General features: G+C 39.7%; 1 protein-coding gene across 1 annotated transcript in view; it reads left to right on the top strand.

Moving 5' to 3' along the window:
- Positions 1-234: 234 nt before the first annotated feature.
- GNPTAB (N-acetylglucosamine-1-phosphate transferase subunits alpha and beta) overlaps positions 235-16,917 on the top strand; it is a 44,247-nt gene continuing 27,564 nt past the window's right edge. The window contains exons 1-9 of the mRNA XM_029963395.1: positions 235-569; positions 692-877; positions 1,257-1,371; positions 4,795-4,880; positions 10,510-10,629; positions 12,299-12,340; positions 13,086-13,291; positions 14,022-14,086; positions 14,266-14,400. Of these exons, the coding sequence (XP_029819255.1) occupies positions 235-569; positions 692-877; positions 1,257-1,371; positions 4,795-4,880; positions 10,510-10,629; positions 12,299-12,340; positions 13,086-13,291; positions 14,022-14,086; positions 14,266-14,400 (1,290 nt within the window). The remainder of the gene's footprint in view (positions 570-691; positions 878-1,256; positions 1,372-4,794; positions 4,881-10,509; positions 10,630-12,298; positions 12,341-13,085; positions 13,292-14,021; positions 14,087-14,265; positions 14,401-16,917) is intronic.

Genomic DNA, 16,917 nt, shown 5'->3' with positions numbered 1-16,917 from the left:
CTCTCAGTCTTCTCTACACTAAACAGGCCCTGGTCTCCCAGTCTCTCCTCATATGAGAGATGCTCCAGATCCCTCATCCTCTTTGTGGCCCTCCGCTGGTCCCTCTCCAGCAGCTCCTTGTCTTCCTTGTGCTGAGGAGCCCAGCACTGGACACAGCACTGCAGCTGTGGCCTCACTAGGGCCGAGCGGGAGAATCGATCTGGTCCCGTCGATCCCTCTCAGCCACAGCCCCGTATGTCGTTCCGCAGGGCACGGGGAGCAGCCCCGGCGCGGCCGTCAGAGCGGCGGGCCGTTGAGGGGCCGGGCCGGGCCGGCGGCACACCGCCCACAGCCGCCGCAGGGGGCGCCGCGGCGCTGCCGGAAGCGTGGCGGGCGCGCTGTGGGCGGGACCGCCCCCGGGCCGCGCAGGGCAACGGGGGGAGCGGAGCGGGCCGGGCCGCGCGTGCGGGGTGGCGGCCGCCCGGGCCATGCTGCTTAAAGTCCTGCAGCGCCAACTATACCGCCTGTCGCACAAGTATGGTGCCCTGCCTCTTCTCGGGTCGTCCTCATGATCGTCTCCGCCCTCAGCAGTGAGGAAGTCAGCGGCACGTGGCTGCCTCCGCCCCCGGAGAAGCAGCGTTGCCGGGGGGAGCTCAGCCCGCGCGCTGCACCCCGGGGGCGGGGACGCTCAGGTTCGGGGCTGTTTTTTTAGGAGCCGGCGTGGTGGTGTCTGTGAGCGGCGGGGTCCACCCGGCAGCACCTTGCCGTGTGACGCGCGCGCCGCCCCGCAGGGCGCTTGCGCGCTGTGGCGGGCGGCGCCGGCGCGGGCCGCCGTGCCCGGGACGCTGCCCGGCGCCGCTCCCGTGTCCACCTGTTGGGCAGCGGAGCCGCTCTCCCGGTGGGTGCCCCAAGGGGTTGTTAGGTGGGGTCTGACAGGTTCGGTGGGCCCCGGCGGAGCAGAGGTGACACAAACCAGCTGCTGTTGGCTGGTCTTGTGCAATTTTTTCCACTTCCCTTATCAAGTGATTTATTAGTGCTGTGTTTTTGTTTGAGTCTCGTAAAGCCTGTGCTGGATGTAACCTTCACATGGCGACTGGGAGTGGCAGAATCTTTCCCCCTTCCGGAGTTTAAGTGGTTAAATGTATCCTCCCTCCAAGCTGCCTGCAGCTCATATGGGTCTACCTTACTTTGCTCGCTACTTGTTACTCAGTTTGCCCGCGTTCTTTTGTAAATGATGCAATGTAACTTACCCTTTTTCTGTATATGATTTTATACAGATGTATATTTTTAAAGCTTCGTTTTGTATTGCCCTATGTCTTTGGGAAGTTATCAGTGAAAGAATGTGGAGAGGAAAGAACTCATTCCTACTTCAGTGCAGTGTTTGAGAATATAGTAAGGTTTCAGGGAATTCAAGTATTTTTGTCAGTCTAAAAGGATGGCAGTGTTAAATGCAAATAGACTGGAATTTCCTGATTCCCAAGTTGTTCTCTCTTATTTTTTTCTTTTTCTCTCCTCCTTCTTTTATTCTCTGTTCTATTTTGATGGTCTCTTTCAGATACAGAGGGAAAAAAGAAGAGCCATAAAGAGTATTATCCGAAACTCTTGAGTGTGCCACAATCAAAACTTTATTTTTTTTATCAGTACATCTTCTTTGCATAAAGTACTTCATCTCTGCTTTTTGCAGGGTTCACAAGTACCCGGGACACTTCAAAGCCATCAGCAAATTAAGTAATTATATAGTACTCTTAGACACCTGTTTGTACATGATTATCAACTGAGATTGGTATAGACTTCTTGGTGCTGTGAAACTGAGTATAGTTTTGCATTTCTTCAGAAGGGGGACTTAAACTCAACTTTAGGATACCATAGAACTTTGAAGGTTTTTAAAAATACTTCAGTAGTTGTCCAAGTTTTTGTTGATTTTGGTGAGAATCAGTTGAAATCACTGCTCAGAATTATTTTCTTACTAACTTTTACTTTGATGCTTCTAACCCCTTTAAAGCTATTTGGAAAGCTTTGATACTGTTTAGACAGTGAGCAAAAGAAGTGGTAAATTCATGTAGATTTTCCAAATTATATGTTAAGAAAAAAGGAAAGTGACTAGCAATGTTTGAAACAAACAAACCAAACAACCAAAACCAAGCTAAAACACCAACAAAACCTTCACCCTTTATAGAATGGCCATATAGGAATATATAAAACTCTCTTTCCCACCCCATCCCAATGATGGTAAATTAGCCTGGTAAGATATGTTTGAATGCATTTTGCTTTTTGCCTTTGTATATTGGTAAACAGTGGTAGTTTACCAATTTAAGGGAGATTAGACTTGTGAGAATGAACACTGTTCATTCTGACAACTGTAGTGGGAATGGAAAACACTTCTCCAGTACAGTCTGTAAGGCGGCAGCTAATAAAAAATATAAAACTGTTTGGAAAATGAAACCAAGAAGTCTTTCTAGAAATTAACAGCTCAACCATTTTTTAGCCGTCTGTGGCGAACTCAAGCAATAAAAAGCAGTGTGAGGCCCTGCTTATCAGACCCTAGTGTCTGAGCAGCATCTTCAGTTCTGCTTTTCCCCCCTACCCCCCAGATTCATGCTAATATCAGTAATAGTGATGAAGTAAAAATGGATGGTTAGGGCAAATAATTTGAGATTTGTAATGATGTCTTTGCAACCAGAAGCTGAAAATGAGCTTCCTTTCAAGGAAGAACTTGAGCTCAATAAAATACCAGGGCATTGAGCGTGATTCAGAAATATTTCTGCAAAAACATACAGGGTAGCCAGGTCTAAGCCAGTGCTATAACTTGGTTGTAAGATGTGCTTTATGTTTTAGAACAGTTTGGTTATAAAAACTCTTCTTGGCCGTCCTTCTAAATGTTGATCAGCTTTGTAAAAAGTTTTATAACCAGAACATGCCTGAGCCACTGTTATCACGTATCTGATACAGTATCTCCCAATAGGCAGTGTCTCTCACTTTGTTTTTCAGTGTTCCCCTTGTGGTTTTATAATATCAGTATTTAAAATTAAGGCATCCTTCAGGCATTGCTTCAAGACAAATAATGTGTCAGGAGGAAACAGTTTCAGGGGAAAAAAATGTATCAGGTAGGAAGAGCTTAACTTCGTAATGTGTTTCTAAGAGATCTGTGTTCTGTCCTTTCTGGTTGTAGTTACAATTACACAAATGCCAAAGGCAAAGGCTTGAATGTTAATTTTTTCTTCTGGAGAGCCATATTATTCATATAATATATTACAGTCTTACTCAAATACTTCCGTATTTCTTCTAGAAGCAGATCAGCATGTGCCAATTCATCATTGTCAGTAGTAGCAAAAGTTTCCACGTGGATATGATCTTTCAGTGTGTGCTGTATTAAACCAGGTATTTGACAGGACGTAATGACTTGTGCATAAAAAAAGTGTAATAGTATGTTTTTAAGACAGTTCTCGACCTTGGTATTTAAGGGAGGAGATTTGTATGCCTTCCTGGGAAATATATGTGCTTTGTGTGAGGAGAATAGAAGTGTACTGATGTGATCTTGGTTATAGAGACCATTTGCAGCTCTGGCAGGAGTTGCGTGTGCATGCACTTGTCACCCAGGCACATGATGGAGCTTCTCTGCTCTCTAGAAGGCTTTAATTTGCTTTACGGTCAGTCAGGGTAAAGAGGTGTGTATCCTCAGAAAAGGGAGGAAGGTTTATGTTATGGCTTTGAACCCTACCTTAGAGAAATAGTATGTTTCGTAGTTCCTATAATACAAGAAATAAACATTAGTGAAATTTATATCTAAGAAGAGTGGTGTAAATAACTATTATCCTTTGCTGGTTTGCAGGTTTGGTTTTTTTGTGTTGTGTTGGGGGGTTTGTCTGTTTGTTTGGGGTTTTGTTTTTGTTTACCCTCCACTATATACAAATATGTACTTACCCCAGTAAAATTAGTCACTGTGCTTTCTTCTCTAAAACAGCGCAAGATGCTTATATAGCTTTTAAGGTTGGACTTTCACTTTAAAAGATATTAGCTGTGTGTTTGTCATCACCATTTGTCATCTGCTCCAACAACCAAGCAGAGGAAGATCAAGCGCTTCAGTTTTTGGAGGTTCATCTTTCTGTTGATTTAGCCATGACTTGGCTCACTGTGGGGTCAGGTGAACTCGTGTAAAGCTAAAGGGGGATGGCAGGAGTGCAAGGGGATGGAAGAGAGGCTGCAGCCTGCAGAAATACTGTGCTGTTGGGTTAGTTGGGATGCAATGTAAGACTTTACCTCTGTTGGAAAGAGCTGTTTGTGTTTTAAGTCTGTAGCTGGGTGAATTCACATAATTTGATATGCCCTGGCCTGGCTGTTTGTTTGCAATGCTCAGATTTCAGAGGTGTGTATACTTCAATATGTCCTTTATGAGAATAGAAAGGAAGATGAGCAAAACTATGCAGGTCTGTGTGTGTGTTAGGGGTTTTCTGCTTGTATTGGGATATATTTGATTTAGGTCTCAGTTTTGGGAAAAGATTCCTGAATTTATAGAGACAACGGGGAGGTAACCTAAATAAATAGTAGTTTAAAACATGTTAGTAAATCATGAAATCCTTTCATGCAGAGCAAAACAAAGTTTGTTTAAATTAAGTGGGCTCTTCAGTTCTAAGTCTGATTACTGACTCAGTGTAACAACGTATTTAGGATTATGGTCTGGTCAGTTGTACATTAATGCATAGATCAATTCAAATTAAATTCATAGTGGTTAAACGTTTCAAAAGGAGAAATTAGTGTCTAACTTTAGAAGGTGGTGACATTAAGTTGTTTTGTGTTTGGGTTTTTTTTTCTTTGCAGGTTGTCTTGGAGTGGAGTAGAGACCAGTATCATGTTATGTTTGATTCATACAGAGACAACGTTGCTGGCAAATCATTTCAGAATCGGTGAGCTTTACCTGCACTTGACATATCGCACATTTTACTGTTCAATGAATTTTTAAACACTTAAGTAAAATATTTGAGATGAAATAACATACTGTTTAGTAGGATCTTAATGCATGGGCTCTAAATCCGCAGCAAATTTTAAAGTTAATGATTTAAAATTAGTGCATAGTCAGTGCATAATCTCCTATTTTGGAAGATGTTTGACATTTGGAAGCTGTAGTCATATAATGGAGTTTACGCTTTAAATGCATTTTAATCATCCAGTCTCTAATGAAACATCAAAATGGTGACAATGCTAACAATAAAGGGAGGACATGACATGTTTTCTATATTAAGACAGGAAAACATAAGTACTGTTCCTGTGTGCTTAAAATTCCAACTTACAGTGTTCTGAAAAGTTATTTTTCCTTTACGTTAAGTTTTCCGTGACATCTCATGAGGAACGTTATTTAGTAGAGAAGTCACAAAGCTAGTAAGAAGCTTTTAAAAGCTGAGTGCATGGGAAAAGTCTCTCACAGCAAGTTGGGAACCAAGTCATAAGGGTCATTTGTTTCAGTTGTGTTAACTGCTACATGGCTTCCTGTGGCTTCATCATTTGTGTCTGAATAGCCTGGGGTCTGTTGCTCAGGAAGTCAGTGGACTGTGAGGTGGTAGGTGGAAGAAAGCTACTAAGGAGATATCTGACTCTTAACATTGATACACTTGACTGGAAAAAAAACCCAACCCTGAAAGCAGATGCTTTAATCTGCCTTGAGGTTTATTGAGTCATGGGACAGTAGAAATCGTCAGATCAATTTGTCACGCTTTGGTTCATGTGAGATAACTCTGTAAAAGTACACTGTGTGGTGTCATTGAGTACTGTACACTTTTATAGTCTCATCTCGTACCCCTCTCCCCCCTTTTCCAAAGGATGACAGATGAAAGCAGAGTGATACAGCTCATCTGGATGATTGACTTCATGTTTACATGTTTCAGTGGTACTGAAGTGAAAACATGGCAGTTTGTTCCTGTCAGGACTAAAATACCTGACTTTGTGATAATTAAACCGCAGTATTTTTATAAAATAGTGGACTTTGTCCAAAACAAAATCACAAATCCTACTGTTGCAGTGTAGGTATAGTCAGTTCCCATTTCTGCACTGTGTTTCCTTACTTCATTTGGGTTGTGTAAAGCACTCCTTTGCTACTCTTCACTTCTGTGGATTGTGAGCAAAACATCCAGTGCCTGGGAAGGAGCTATCGGCTGCCTGAGCAAAAGCTTTAGGTTTTCTTGATGGGTGCTTATGTTATTTCAGTTCACCCATATGCCTTTAATACTCATATATCAGGCGTGACACAGAAGTTTTTTGAGATATTTGTATGCAGATACCAACTTCCTGAAAAAATTAATATCAACAAAAAAGCCTATGTGGATACATACTTTTATGCATCTGTTAACTTTTAGACGTCCCTTGTCGGGGGTTCACTTTATTTTTATTATCCAACTGCACAACTGCAGTAGTGGACCCTGTGCTGCAGTATGCACTTGTATCACTGGTGGTTTGGTGAAGTTTTTAAGACTGGTATCAATGCAGTATGTAGGGCTATGCATAAACTGGGGACTGTGGACTTCCAGTTTTGAATCTTCCTTATCCATTGATTTTAATCAGTTCTTATTGTAGTGTTAGAGAAAATTATTCAGAATTGGATAACAGGAAGATTGCTGGTTGGGAAGTAAAGCAGATCCACTGCTTCGCACAAAGTAGAAGCTGCATGGCCTTTAGGAAATATGAATGGATCTTCAGCTGAATTTAAATTCTAGGAGCTTTGCAGGTAAACATCTCTATTTGTGTGCAACTGTTGTGTTACAAACTTTTGTAGAGAACCTCAGTGTAAAATGTAGACAGATTTGTGTGTGTGGGCAAGCTCCTTATGATTATAAACTCAAAAAACTTGTCACATAAAAAGAGAGATGTTGAGAGCATCATTACTAACACCTGTTGAACAATCTTCTCTGCCAGACCAAGGAAGATTTCTTCTTTTACCCTGAAGTTTAGCCATTGTTTTGGTTTGCTTTTCCCTCCTGTTGCACACCCTTGGCATCTCAACTGCTGCACTTTCCAGGTAGTCACATCAGCTGCTAAACTTGCTATTTACATTGCCAGGCTCTTACACAGCTTGAGACAGTGGAGTAGAAATTCCAAGGCTTTTTACCCAGTCACCTCATCCAAAACCATTTTTGAAGATTTAGGTTCGATAGGAAAACAAAAAGGGAGAGAAGAAAACTAAATAATGGAGTTGTGTGCACAAGTGTCTTGGATGGGAACTTTATTTTACTACTCTACATGCAAATTCTGTATTTTAGTAAATGCTGAAGTGTAACTTTGCTATTCCAGGACGTGACCAAGTCATATATAAAACTCCAAAATATGTACGGAAAGAAAATGTGAAGGAAAAATCCTCAGCTTTTAAAATGTACAGACTGATTTCAGTATGGTACAGCAAGTGAGAGCTCTCAGTGGTTGGCCAGCCATTAATTGTTGAGCTGAGTGAGGCTGGAGAGAGGAAAAGATGCACAAATTAGGGAGCAGGAATACCAACGGAACAGGTGAGTTGCTGTTGGTGCGTAGTTACAGAGCTGTAACAGGCAGGAGGGCTGGGAGGTTTACAGTGAGGAGCTTAGACTTACCTTGTTCATAAAGAGGCTCAGCAAGGACCATATGGTAGCTTGGAGGAGATCCAGAACCTCCTGTAATCCTTCAGCAGCAGTGGGTGTTGAGACAATGAGGCTTGTCTTCTAACTGCAATCTTGGCTGTAAGCATGGTTCTCGTGTGTAAACACATCATGGGTATGAAAAATACTTCCCAGCAGGTGTGTGTCCTATCCCATCTGGGGGAGCTGGTGGCTCTGGCTTTGTCTTCAAGCAGGATCCTATTGATATTTTTAGATTTGCAAGTAAAAAATGGGTATGTTTTTGAAAGCGAGAAATGTAAAAGACTATCCACAGCAAGCCTCAACGTAATTAATTGTCTGGGAGTCTCCAAGGAGGTTTCCAAAGTCCATGTTTGCTGATATTACAATCAGTAGCAAATGGAAAAACTGATGATTTTCTCTAGAAAGGTGTTAAGATAATTCCCACTTGAATCAAAGAGTGCCTTGATTTGCATCTATTGATGAACCAGAAGCTAGTCATCTCAAAAAGGGTAAATAGCTGATTGGAAGGGTAGTTGTATTTAGTAAATTGACTCAGCTCATCTTGGGCTTAACCTGTTTGCCAGATTGGTGTTTGTGATTAAAACCAAATGTATAAATCCACATGAGGGAGAAACACAGCTACAGAATTTGAGGGAGAAAGTTTTTGATCTTTTCTGACCTTCAAAAGTTTACAAAAGACTCTACATGTTAAAATAGTGTTTGAGAACCATACTACTGAAGTGGCTCTCCTGTTCCTTTTCATTTTAAATCAAAATTCCACTACATACCTGTCAAAATATAAACTCTCAATACTCTTTAAGAAGGCATGAAACCATCCAGAAAGCTTTGACAAAGCCCAAAAAGGTGAAATCTTAATAGTGTTACTTAGCCTAATTGGAAGCAATAAATTGAATTTTGCAATATATGTTTTCTATTATTGTGTTTGATAAACTTTCTGAAACAATGTATGCTGTAAAAATGCATTCAGAAAATTTATTTGGGTAAATTTGAAGCAGTTGGACTAGTGGATCTGCAAACAGTTCACTTGTATTTTACTGGTCTATCTCTATTGCTACTGGTAATGAATAATGAGCTTGCCATGCCACAGTTAATTCAGAGTTGGGATACCTACATCTGACCAAAAATGCCTTTCCTCTGGAATTTATTAGCGTTTGACTGTATGTGACAATAGCATAGCAAATTATGTAGTTATATGTGCATGACACACTTATAACAAATTATAAATTGGAGAGAGGCTTCACAGAAGTCAGAATTGCCTCATACCATTGAAAGACTTGGAGTTCAGGCTTTTATTTTGGACACTATATTCTTCAATGAAACCTACATTAATAAACTCTGCACTTTATCCAGAAGACTGAGGGTTGGGCATTTTTGAAATCTACTGACTTGAGTCAGGTGCTTCCACCTGAAACACTCCTTTCCTAGCTGTAGCATTCCAGTGACTATCAAACCAATAATTTAACTGATCACAAATGTAGAAAAGCTGGAAGAACTACTGCCATTGAATTTCTACTCCAGTGGAGAACTTTTTAGTTCAAAACATGCCTTATTAATGGGCAAGAAGCTAGTCATTTCTGGGGAAAGAGGTGAAACAACTGATTAGAGGGGTATTTGTATTCAGTAAATTGGCTTTTTTTTTTCTTGCCAGTTGAGAGGGTAGCATTCTGCACAATGTTACAGGTCAGAGGTGAGAGAGACTTTCTGGATGGTGCTGCTGGGGAAGGCAGTGCTGTTGCTTAGATGTTCAAACTGTCCCAGAATGACCCATCATTATTCTTTAAGTGTCATAGCTCAGGTAGGAACAGTGGTAAATTGAGGACGAAATGTTCCTGTCTATTGTGCTGTGACCAGCTACTGGCTGACCTTTTACCAAATTTTGTGCTTCAGTTACTGAATCTGAGCCAGCAGAAAATGAAGCTGGGTGGAAGCTGTCTGCTTGGTGTGCTGTGCTGGGGAATGCGGGTGAAATATTGCTTGTAAGCTCTGTCTCGATTTGAATGCTTTTTGAAGGACACGGTGGGTGGAGAGGGAACACCTCTGGGAAACATCATTGCATGACCCCATGGATCTCAGCATTAGAGAAGTGCTCAGTGTTTGCTAGGCCATCTACAGTTTAGGAAGATATTAAATAGCTTGACACTGGAACTTTTGAAAATAATATTTGGAGCAGCCTCCTGCTTTCTGGGACTGAGAGGTTCATCTATGGCAGCAGCCTGGAGTACCTGCTGACACAAAGCAGTGGGCCTTGGAGAGGAGACTATCATAAAAAAAATAGAAAAAAGATACCCAAACCCCATTCTTCTGCCTTGGGTATGTTAGGAAATCTGTAACTCTCCAGAAACAGTTCCAGGATATTCAGTTGTGTCAAGAACTAATTTGTCTGCTGTGTCTAGAGTCTGAATTCTTGTACCCAAATTAAGTTGTTGGTTTATGAAACACCCTGTTAATGATAACTAAGACACATTCCTAGGATAGAGACCTGGTCCTGCTGAGATGTTATTGACTCTGTGCAATTAAATAACAGCAAGTATGATTTAAGTCATTATGCTTCATGCTGTCCAATCTAATGTAGCTGATGAATTAAGAATGTGCCTGGATGCTGGTGCTGACTTGTAAAATATTTGATGGGTTTGAAGGAATTGGGTTATAGGTTTCTGTAGGTGAAATTTAGAGCATAAAGCTAAGATTTTCTTTAGTTACTGAACTGTTATAACCAGTTGGTGTCCTTTTTGGTTTGTCTGCTGTTTTGTCAGAGGATTGTGTATAATTAAGACATGATATATATATAGCTAAAGAGAGGCTTTTTGCTTTGTCTTGGTTGCATTCCAGACACCAAGTATTTCTGTTGTTAGACAGAAATTGCTATTGTAGGATGCCAGGAACACTTGTAATGTAATATTAAACAGCTCATGTAGCTTTCCTTTGAATTATGTAGGCTATGTTTGCCCATGCCAATTGACGTGGTCTACACCTGGGTGAACGGCACAGATGTTGAACTGATCAAAGAATTGCAACAGGTCAGGGAACAGATGGAGGAAGAACAGAAAATAATGAGGTAATGATCTTATGTATTTTTTCCCTTTAACCAACAGCAGCAATCTAATGCAGTACTAGTTCCCTTTGTTGTTATTTTTTCCTATGTTACTCAACATGAAAATTCAAAGCACATTTTCTCCCTTCTTCATTTGATTATTCTCAAAGCCTTGTTTCAGTTCTGCTTTTAGCTGCGAAGTACTGTGTAATAAGAAAACTGTTTAGATATAAAGCATAATAATTAGGGCTGTTCTGTCATGAATTTCTAAAATGCCATCCAAAGAACTGTGCATTGTATATGTTATTTTGTATTGATTTCTCTAACTCCATTTGTAAACAATAATAACAATAATAATAATAAAACTATATCTCAAATGCGTAACCTCTCTTCATCCCCCTTTTCTCCCCCCCATCCCCTCCCCCAGTATTTCTTTTTATAATGGGCTTAATAAAATGCTAAGCATATGTTTCTTAAAGGCTTTTTTTTTTTAAGGTAGATTTCTTGTCTCCAAACACTGAAACTGATAAATAGGAAAATAATTTATTCATGTTATAAAGGTCTGAGTTGTGCTTTAATTAAGGAGCAAAGACCTGTGTTACTGCATTTGGTGTTGTAGATGGTGACATACAGTTCTGCATAATTACTGATCTAAGCCTTTAAACACAGGCTGCTGCAGACACCTTGGATTATGTCTTGCAACCATTGATTTGGTTCTTACTAATCAGCTTTGTTCACATGATCTGTTTTGGGCAGAAAATATGCTGAATGGAAGAACAACTTCATATTTTAAGGGTTGTAATAGTTTAATTCAGAATAATCAGAAATTCACAAGTAAGTGTATTGATCTGATTTTTGGCCCATGTTATATTTTGCAATTTAGGTACCACTGATAATATGCTCATAAGGGAAATTCTGGAATTTTTCTTTGCTACGTAAACAATGAAAATATTAGTCGAACTTTAAATCCATTGACCTTAAACATAGGCATGGTCTCTGCTCTGAAAAACTTTCAAAATTTGTGCTAATATTTCCTTAGCAGTTTATATAGCTAATATTAGTGGGTTTAGCTTTGTCATCCCTCATGCTGTGATTCCCATTTTGGAAAGGGAAAAACACGTATTGTTTTCTTCCACAACTGATTTGGAAAGTTGATATCAAGCTTATGAGTAAGACTCAAATCCATGCCACGTTCACTATCTACAGGGGCACCTGGTTCTCTCCCTTGTAGGTAACTTTTTTCATGTACTTTGGAATCAGTGAGCACTATTGCAGAAAGAGCTTTTCATAGACCTTATCAGAATATTTATGTTAGGCAAAACAATCAAGTCAGCCTAGTTTCAGGTCACTTCATCCTGGTTTCTTACCAGTGTTTTTCATATCAATATCAGTTTTGTTAAGTAATCTAATAATGAGCCCATAAAATCCTGTTAGCAAAGAGTCCTGCTGCCACAGCTGTCAGCACAACCATGAATTTATGAGCTCCACAGTGCACCAGGGTGAGCAGTGAAGGGCACTTGTGTCAGCTTGTGCTTTCTGTGGCAAGGCCCATGGCAAGGCCTTGGCAGCTTAATAACTGAGTTATCAGTGCTTTTGCAATGTGTCCCTGACTCAATTAACAATCTGAAATTAGACTAAATTCCTTACTATCAACTCAATGTTATTAAATATAGTTGTTTTAACCTTGTAATAGGGAAATCCTTGGAAAGAACGTAACAGAACCAACAAAGAAGAGGTGAGTTTTTTGTGGTTTTGGGCATAAATTGGAATAAGTGATAATCTGTTCATTGTTAACTGAAAGCAGATGCTGTTTGGGGTGGTGGTTTGTTCTTCTGTGGTCTATGCATGCTTTCCTATGTCACCTTAAGAAAAGATGACAGTATGATAATAAATATATATGTTGAATAAAAGTAAAGGTATTGTGACATTGTGTGAATGACCTTCTTATAACAATTTCTGGAGTCTGAAAAGCATATCCTTGTCACTGTCTAGGCACAGTCCCTCTTCCTAGTACAAATTTTTAATATGTATGTACCTGAAGTTTTATGATTCAAAAGCATGAACTTTTTTTGATGTTGCTTTCACCTGCCATTTGTATACATGGCATTGCAAGTGATTGCCTGTGAAGGGTCAGGGCCACCTGTGGCTCTGCCACCAGGAAGTGGCAGGGCCTGATCTGTCCCATTCATTTGGCTTGGTCCTTCTGTTATTTAGAGATTTTCATAAGGGCTTCTGTGTGGGCAGACTTTGAAATCTTGGAAACTTCTGAAAAAACAGTTATGGCAATGAACTAAACACTGGCAGTCAAATATTCCCCTTCTGCAGCAAAATAAACGTGATTTCAGCAATGTCCCCCTGCCACAGCAAGCGTTACAAACAGTTGATCCGATTTTACAAAAGCATCTCTGATTGCATCTGACATTGATTTTTGTCCTAAATTTTCTACTAGTGTTAAATATGCCTTTGGTATTTTGCTGTAGCGAGAAGCAACTGGAGTGTTTGCTGACACACTGCATCAAAGTGCCAATGCTTGTCCTGGATCCTGCACTGCCTATCAACGTCACACTGAAGGACCTGCTGTCCATTCATCCTGCTTTACAAGCTGCTAACAATATGTTCTTTGTAGCAAAACCAAAAAATCCTTCTACCAATGTGACAGTAATTGTTTTTGATAGCCCTAAGGATGGTAAGAACCTCTTTGTCTGATTCCATCCAGTTTTCTAGAGGAAGCTTTTTTGGTAAGCTGCTGTGAATTAGTTTTGGGGGTTTTTTTTCTCCAGTTACTGACTCTGCAGCTAATTTTCTGTTTGACTTTAGCAAGTCATTCTGTGTCTCTAGCCCTCAGTGTGTTCCTCTAAATGATAACATTAATGATACCGTTTGCTTACCTCCCAGACAACTGATTACAGATGATTAGAGTTCCATGCTTTAAAAGACTGTTGCAAAACAGGTTTGATATCTCAGTATCTGTCTTGCACTGATAATCTCAGAAGGCTGAGGTTTAGAAGGAGGAAGAATAGTTTTAGAAGTCCTCCCTTAATTGCTGTGAAGTCTAGTTTAAATATTGTGCAATAAGTTCTGCCCTTGCTCAAAGGATTGCATACTGTAAAACAAAATTATTCATGTGTTAAGCATATATAAGTAGGGTCTTAGGGCAGGTATGAACTTCCTATTTTGTTTAACATGTAATGCCCAGCCACTACCACCCCCTAGCCCAACCACTGGTGTTTATTTTACTACCAAGAGTTATTTACTACTTACAAAGATAACTCTTCACACCATAAATATTGAAATCTTTTTACTTTGCATAAATATGTCTTGATTAATAGAATATCAAAAAGAAATGACTTTCAGTTTTAGATACATTTTATGTATTCTATACAATACATTGATACAATACATTTTATGTTTTCTAGTTGAAGCTGCCCATTCTGGAATGATGAAAGACAACAGCAAACAGATAGTATGGAGGGCTTACTTGGTATGTTCTTTTAAAATCTGCTGATTAGCTTTTGTATGTGTTAAACATTCTGTATATACTTAGAAAGTTTCTGGACTATCTTTTTTCCATAACTCGCATGTAGTAAATAGCGAAAACTTTTAAAACAAACCTCATTGTAAGTGTAAAAAGATCTTCATACCCTGTATTCTTCTTTTTAGACTACAGACAAAGAAGTTCCAGGTCTGGTATTAATGCAAGACTTGGCCTTCCTTAGTGGATTTCCAGCTACATTCAAAGAAACAAATCAACTACGAACAAAACTACCAGAGAGCCTGACCTCTAAAGTAAAACTGGTAAGGGTCTGGAAAAAAACAGTACCTTACTTGTCTTGGTCTTTTGGAATGGCTTACATATGGGATCTCACTCACTGAGGAGATTTGGGATGTTTCTGATAGTAATCTGGTTTTTTCTGTGTGACTCTTTCCTGAGTAGTGAAGAGTAGCAAATAATGTCTCAAAGAGTTGCCTTTAAAAGACCAGTTGTTCATTCTGCAAGAATGAACAAGAAGTTCATTCATTCACTTGTTCAGTGACTGCAAGTTATTGGGCAATAGATTTGCGAACTTGCAACTCGTTAAAGGGTACCAGCCTTATCAGTTTCTCTCAGCCATTTGCTATATTGTTGTCTTGCTGTAGGATTCTAGATCACTGACTTGTTTAATGTGACAGCAATTTGTTTATGTAGCTTCTTAGCTTTTTTCTTCCCTCTCTGCTTTTAGAGGAATTCTCGTAATAGTAACAGCACCAAACACTGCATTTCTCTCTGCCACGTACTCTGTAGGGTCTTGAGCAAGTTGCACTTCAGTTTTCCCCACATGCAAGGCAGCAGATCACACAACTTGTGTGACTGTCATCCACTGACATTTAGCGCCTCCTGTTCTTCATTGATGCTTGGACAACTGTTTGAGTTACGCCAGGTTTAACAGATAGATAAAAGTTTAAGAAGTTTGTTACAGTCATTGGTTTATGTATTGAAGAGAGACGTGATTCATGGTGTGAGAAGGACTGAGGCCAAGGAGTTTGTGGAAGAGAAGGAGGTAGCAGGGATAAAGGGATGGCAATCCGTAGGTAATTTGTCTTCATTAATCTAATGCCCACCTGTACCATGTGCTAATTTACTTTATGGCTTGTTCTTTGTGCTCAAATGAGCACAAGTTCCTTTCCTTTTCTTTGGCAAGCTGGACTAACAACTCGTGTATTCTGTTGCAGAAATTGTCTTGTGTAATCCCTTTCATAGGCTGGTCACACTGCAATATAATGCAAGCTGAATTTCTTCTTTCTTGTCTCAGCTTGTGTTAGCTGGCTGTGTTAGTCTTGCTAATGGTAGAAACCTTGCAAAGTAAACACATTTGTACCTCTCTTCCTACATTCCCACATTCATCTTCCTACATAAAACAGCTTAATAGAGCTTTTAAACAGCCATTTAAGCTTGAATAGTTTTTTTTTGCCTTTGTTTATGTCTCTAGTGTCACAGGGTTAAACAACAGTGGATATTCATATGGCCAGTCTGCTAGTCTCTGCTTGTTTCATAAGCTGTGGGTATTTTTTTTATAATCAATTTAAAGAAATGGTGTTTCTGTAGAGAAATGAGATTACTATCCAACAGGAGATGGTACTTCAGTTGCTAGGTTCTTCATTTCAAGTTTGCATGAGGAACATTGCTAGCTAAATGCTTCCTGACTTTGAGCCATCTGAAGAATCTTATTTCAGCACAGGTTCATCTGTTTGGGTTTCGAGCCTATTCTAGTTCCTCACCACAGCTTAAGTTACAGGTTCCTGGTAGTTTTAACACATTTGACTTAATATAGCTGAAGAGCTCAGAATGTCTTTAGCTCTTTACATTTGCTAAAATTGTGCTTTTAGCATTCAAGAAATCTAGTAACATGACATTCCTTAATTATGTTTTTTGTGCTTCAATTTAAAAATGACTAGCTTATGTTTTCCTGACATGGGGTTATTTTCTAGGAGCAGCTCTTCTGTAATGTTCTCATTAATTACCAAATTGGTATATGAAATGATATTGCCTCTCTCAGTTCACAGATTATTTTGGGGAAAAGAAGTCTGTCTGCTGCCACATCTGGGAATATATTGGAGCATCCTCCCAGGCAATGTTTGTTCTCTGGCTGAACATCATAGACATAGGCTCTCATAGTAACGTATGAGAAGAATGTTCTCCCTGCAAACAATATTTGGAATTTCATTTTCTGTCCTTTAGCAGATGTTGCTTTATGCTCTTTTCTGAACTGATTTTGACTTAAATCAGTTTTTATCCACAGTACCCACTTTTTTATTTTTTATTTCTGGTGTCTTGTATCATTAACACTTGGTGTTCCTTTGTCAGAGTAACTTTTTATGTGCTTTTCTTGGACCCTTCAGTGTCTTTCTGTCCTTGATATTTTACCACCTTCTCTTCTTTCCTCTGATGGCTGTTGTCATGGCTTGTACTAATATTTTTGCTGCTAAAACACAGTACTTTTAGTATATGAATACCTCCTGTTGAGGGTGGGGTTTTTCTGTTTTTTTTCCTTGTTCCCCAGCTCTCTGAAGATAATTTGTCTTCATTCATTATAGTTATTTCTCTAATTGCATCATCTGACTATTGTTAAAGTCAGTGTTGATAGTTTTTTTTTCCTTAATACTCCTGTATGGACTTTTTGCTTCCAGCATTGAGAAGTTCATAATTGTCTCCAGGATTTCTGCTGTAAATGTGTCAAGCACAGACCTTAGGCTAACCCATGTGGTAGAATAGAGACACTTCATCTTCCATGGACACCTTTGAAGAACGAAATACCTGGCTTTCTCCTAATTACC

Source organism: Manacus vitellinus, unplaced genomic scaffold (assembly GCF_001715985.3).
Source record: "Manacus vitellinus isolate BGI_N305 unplaced genomic scaffold, ASM171598v3 scaffold_5_pilon, whole genome shotgun sequence".
Classification (NCBI taxonomy): domain Eukaryota; kingdom Metazoa; phylum Chordata; class Aves; order Passeriformes; family Pipridae; genus Manacus; species Manacus vitellinus.
This window is presented reverse-complemented; position numbering and strand designations above follow the sequence as displayed.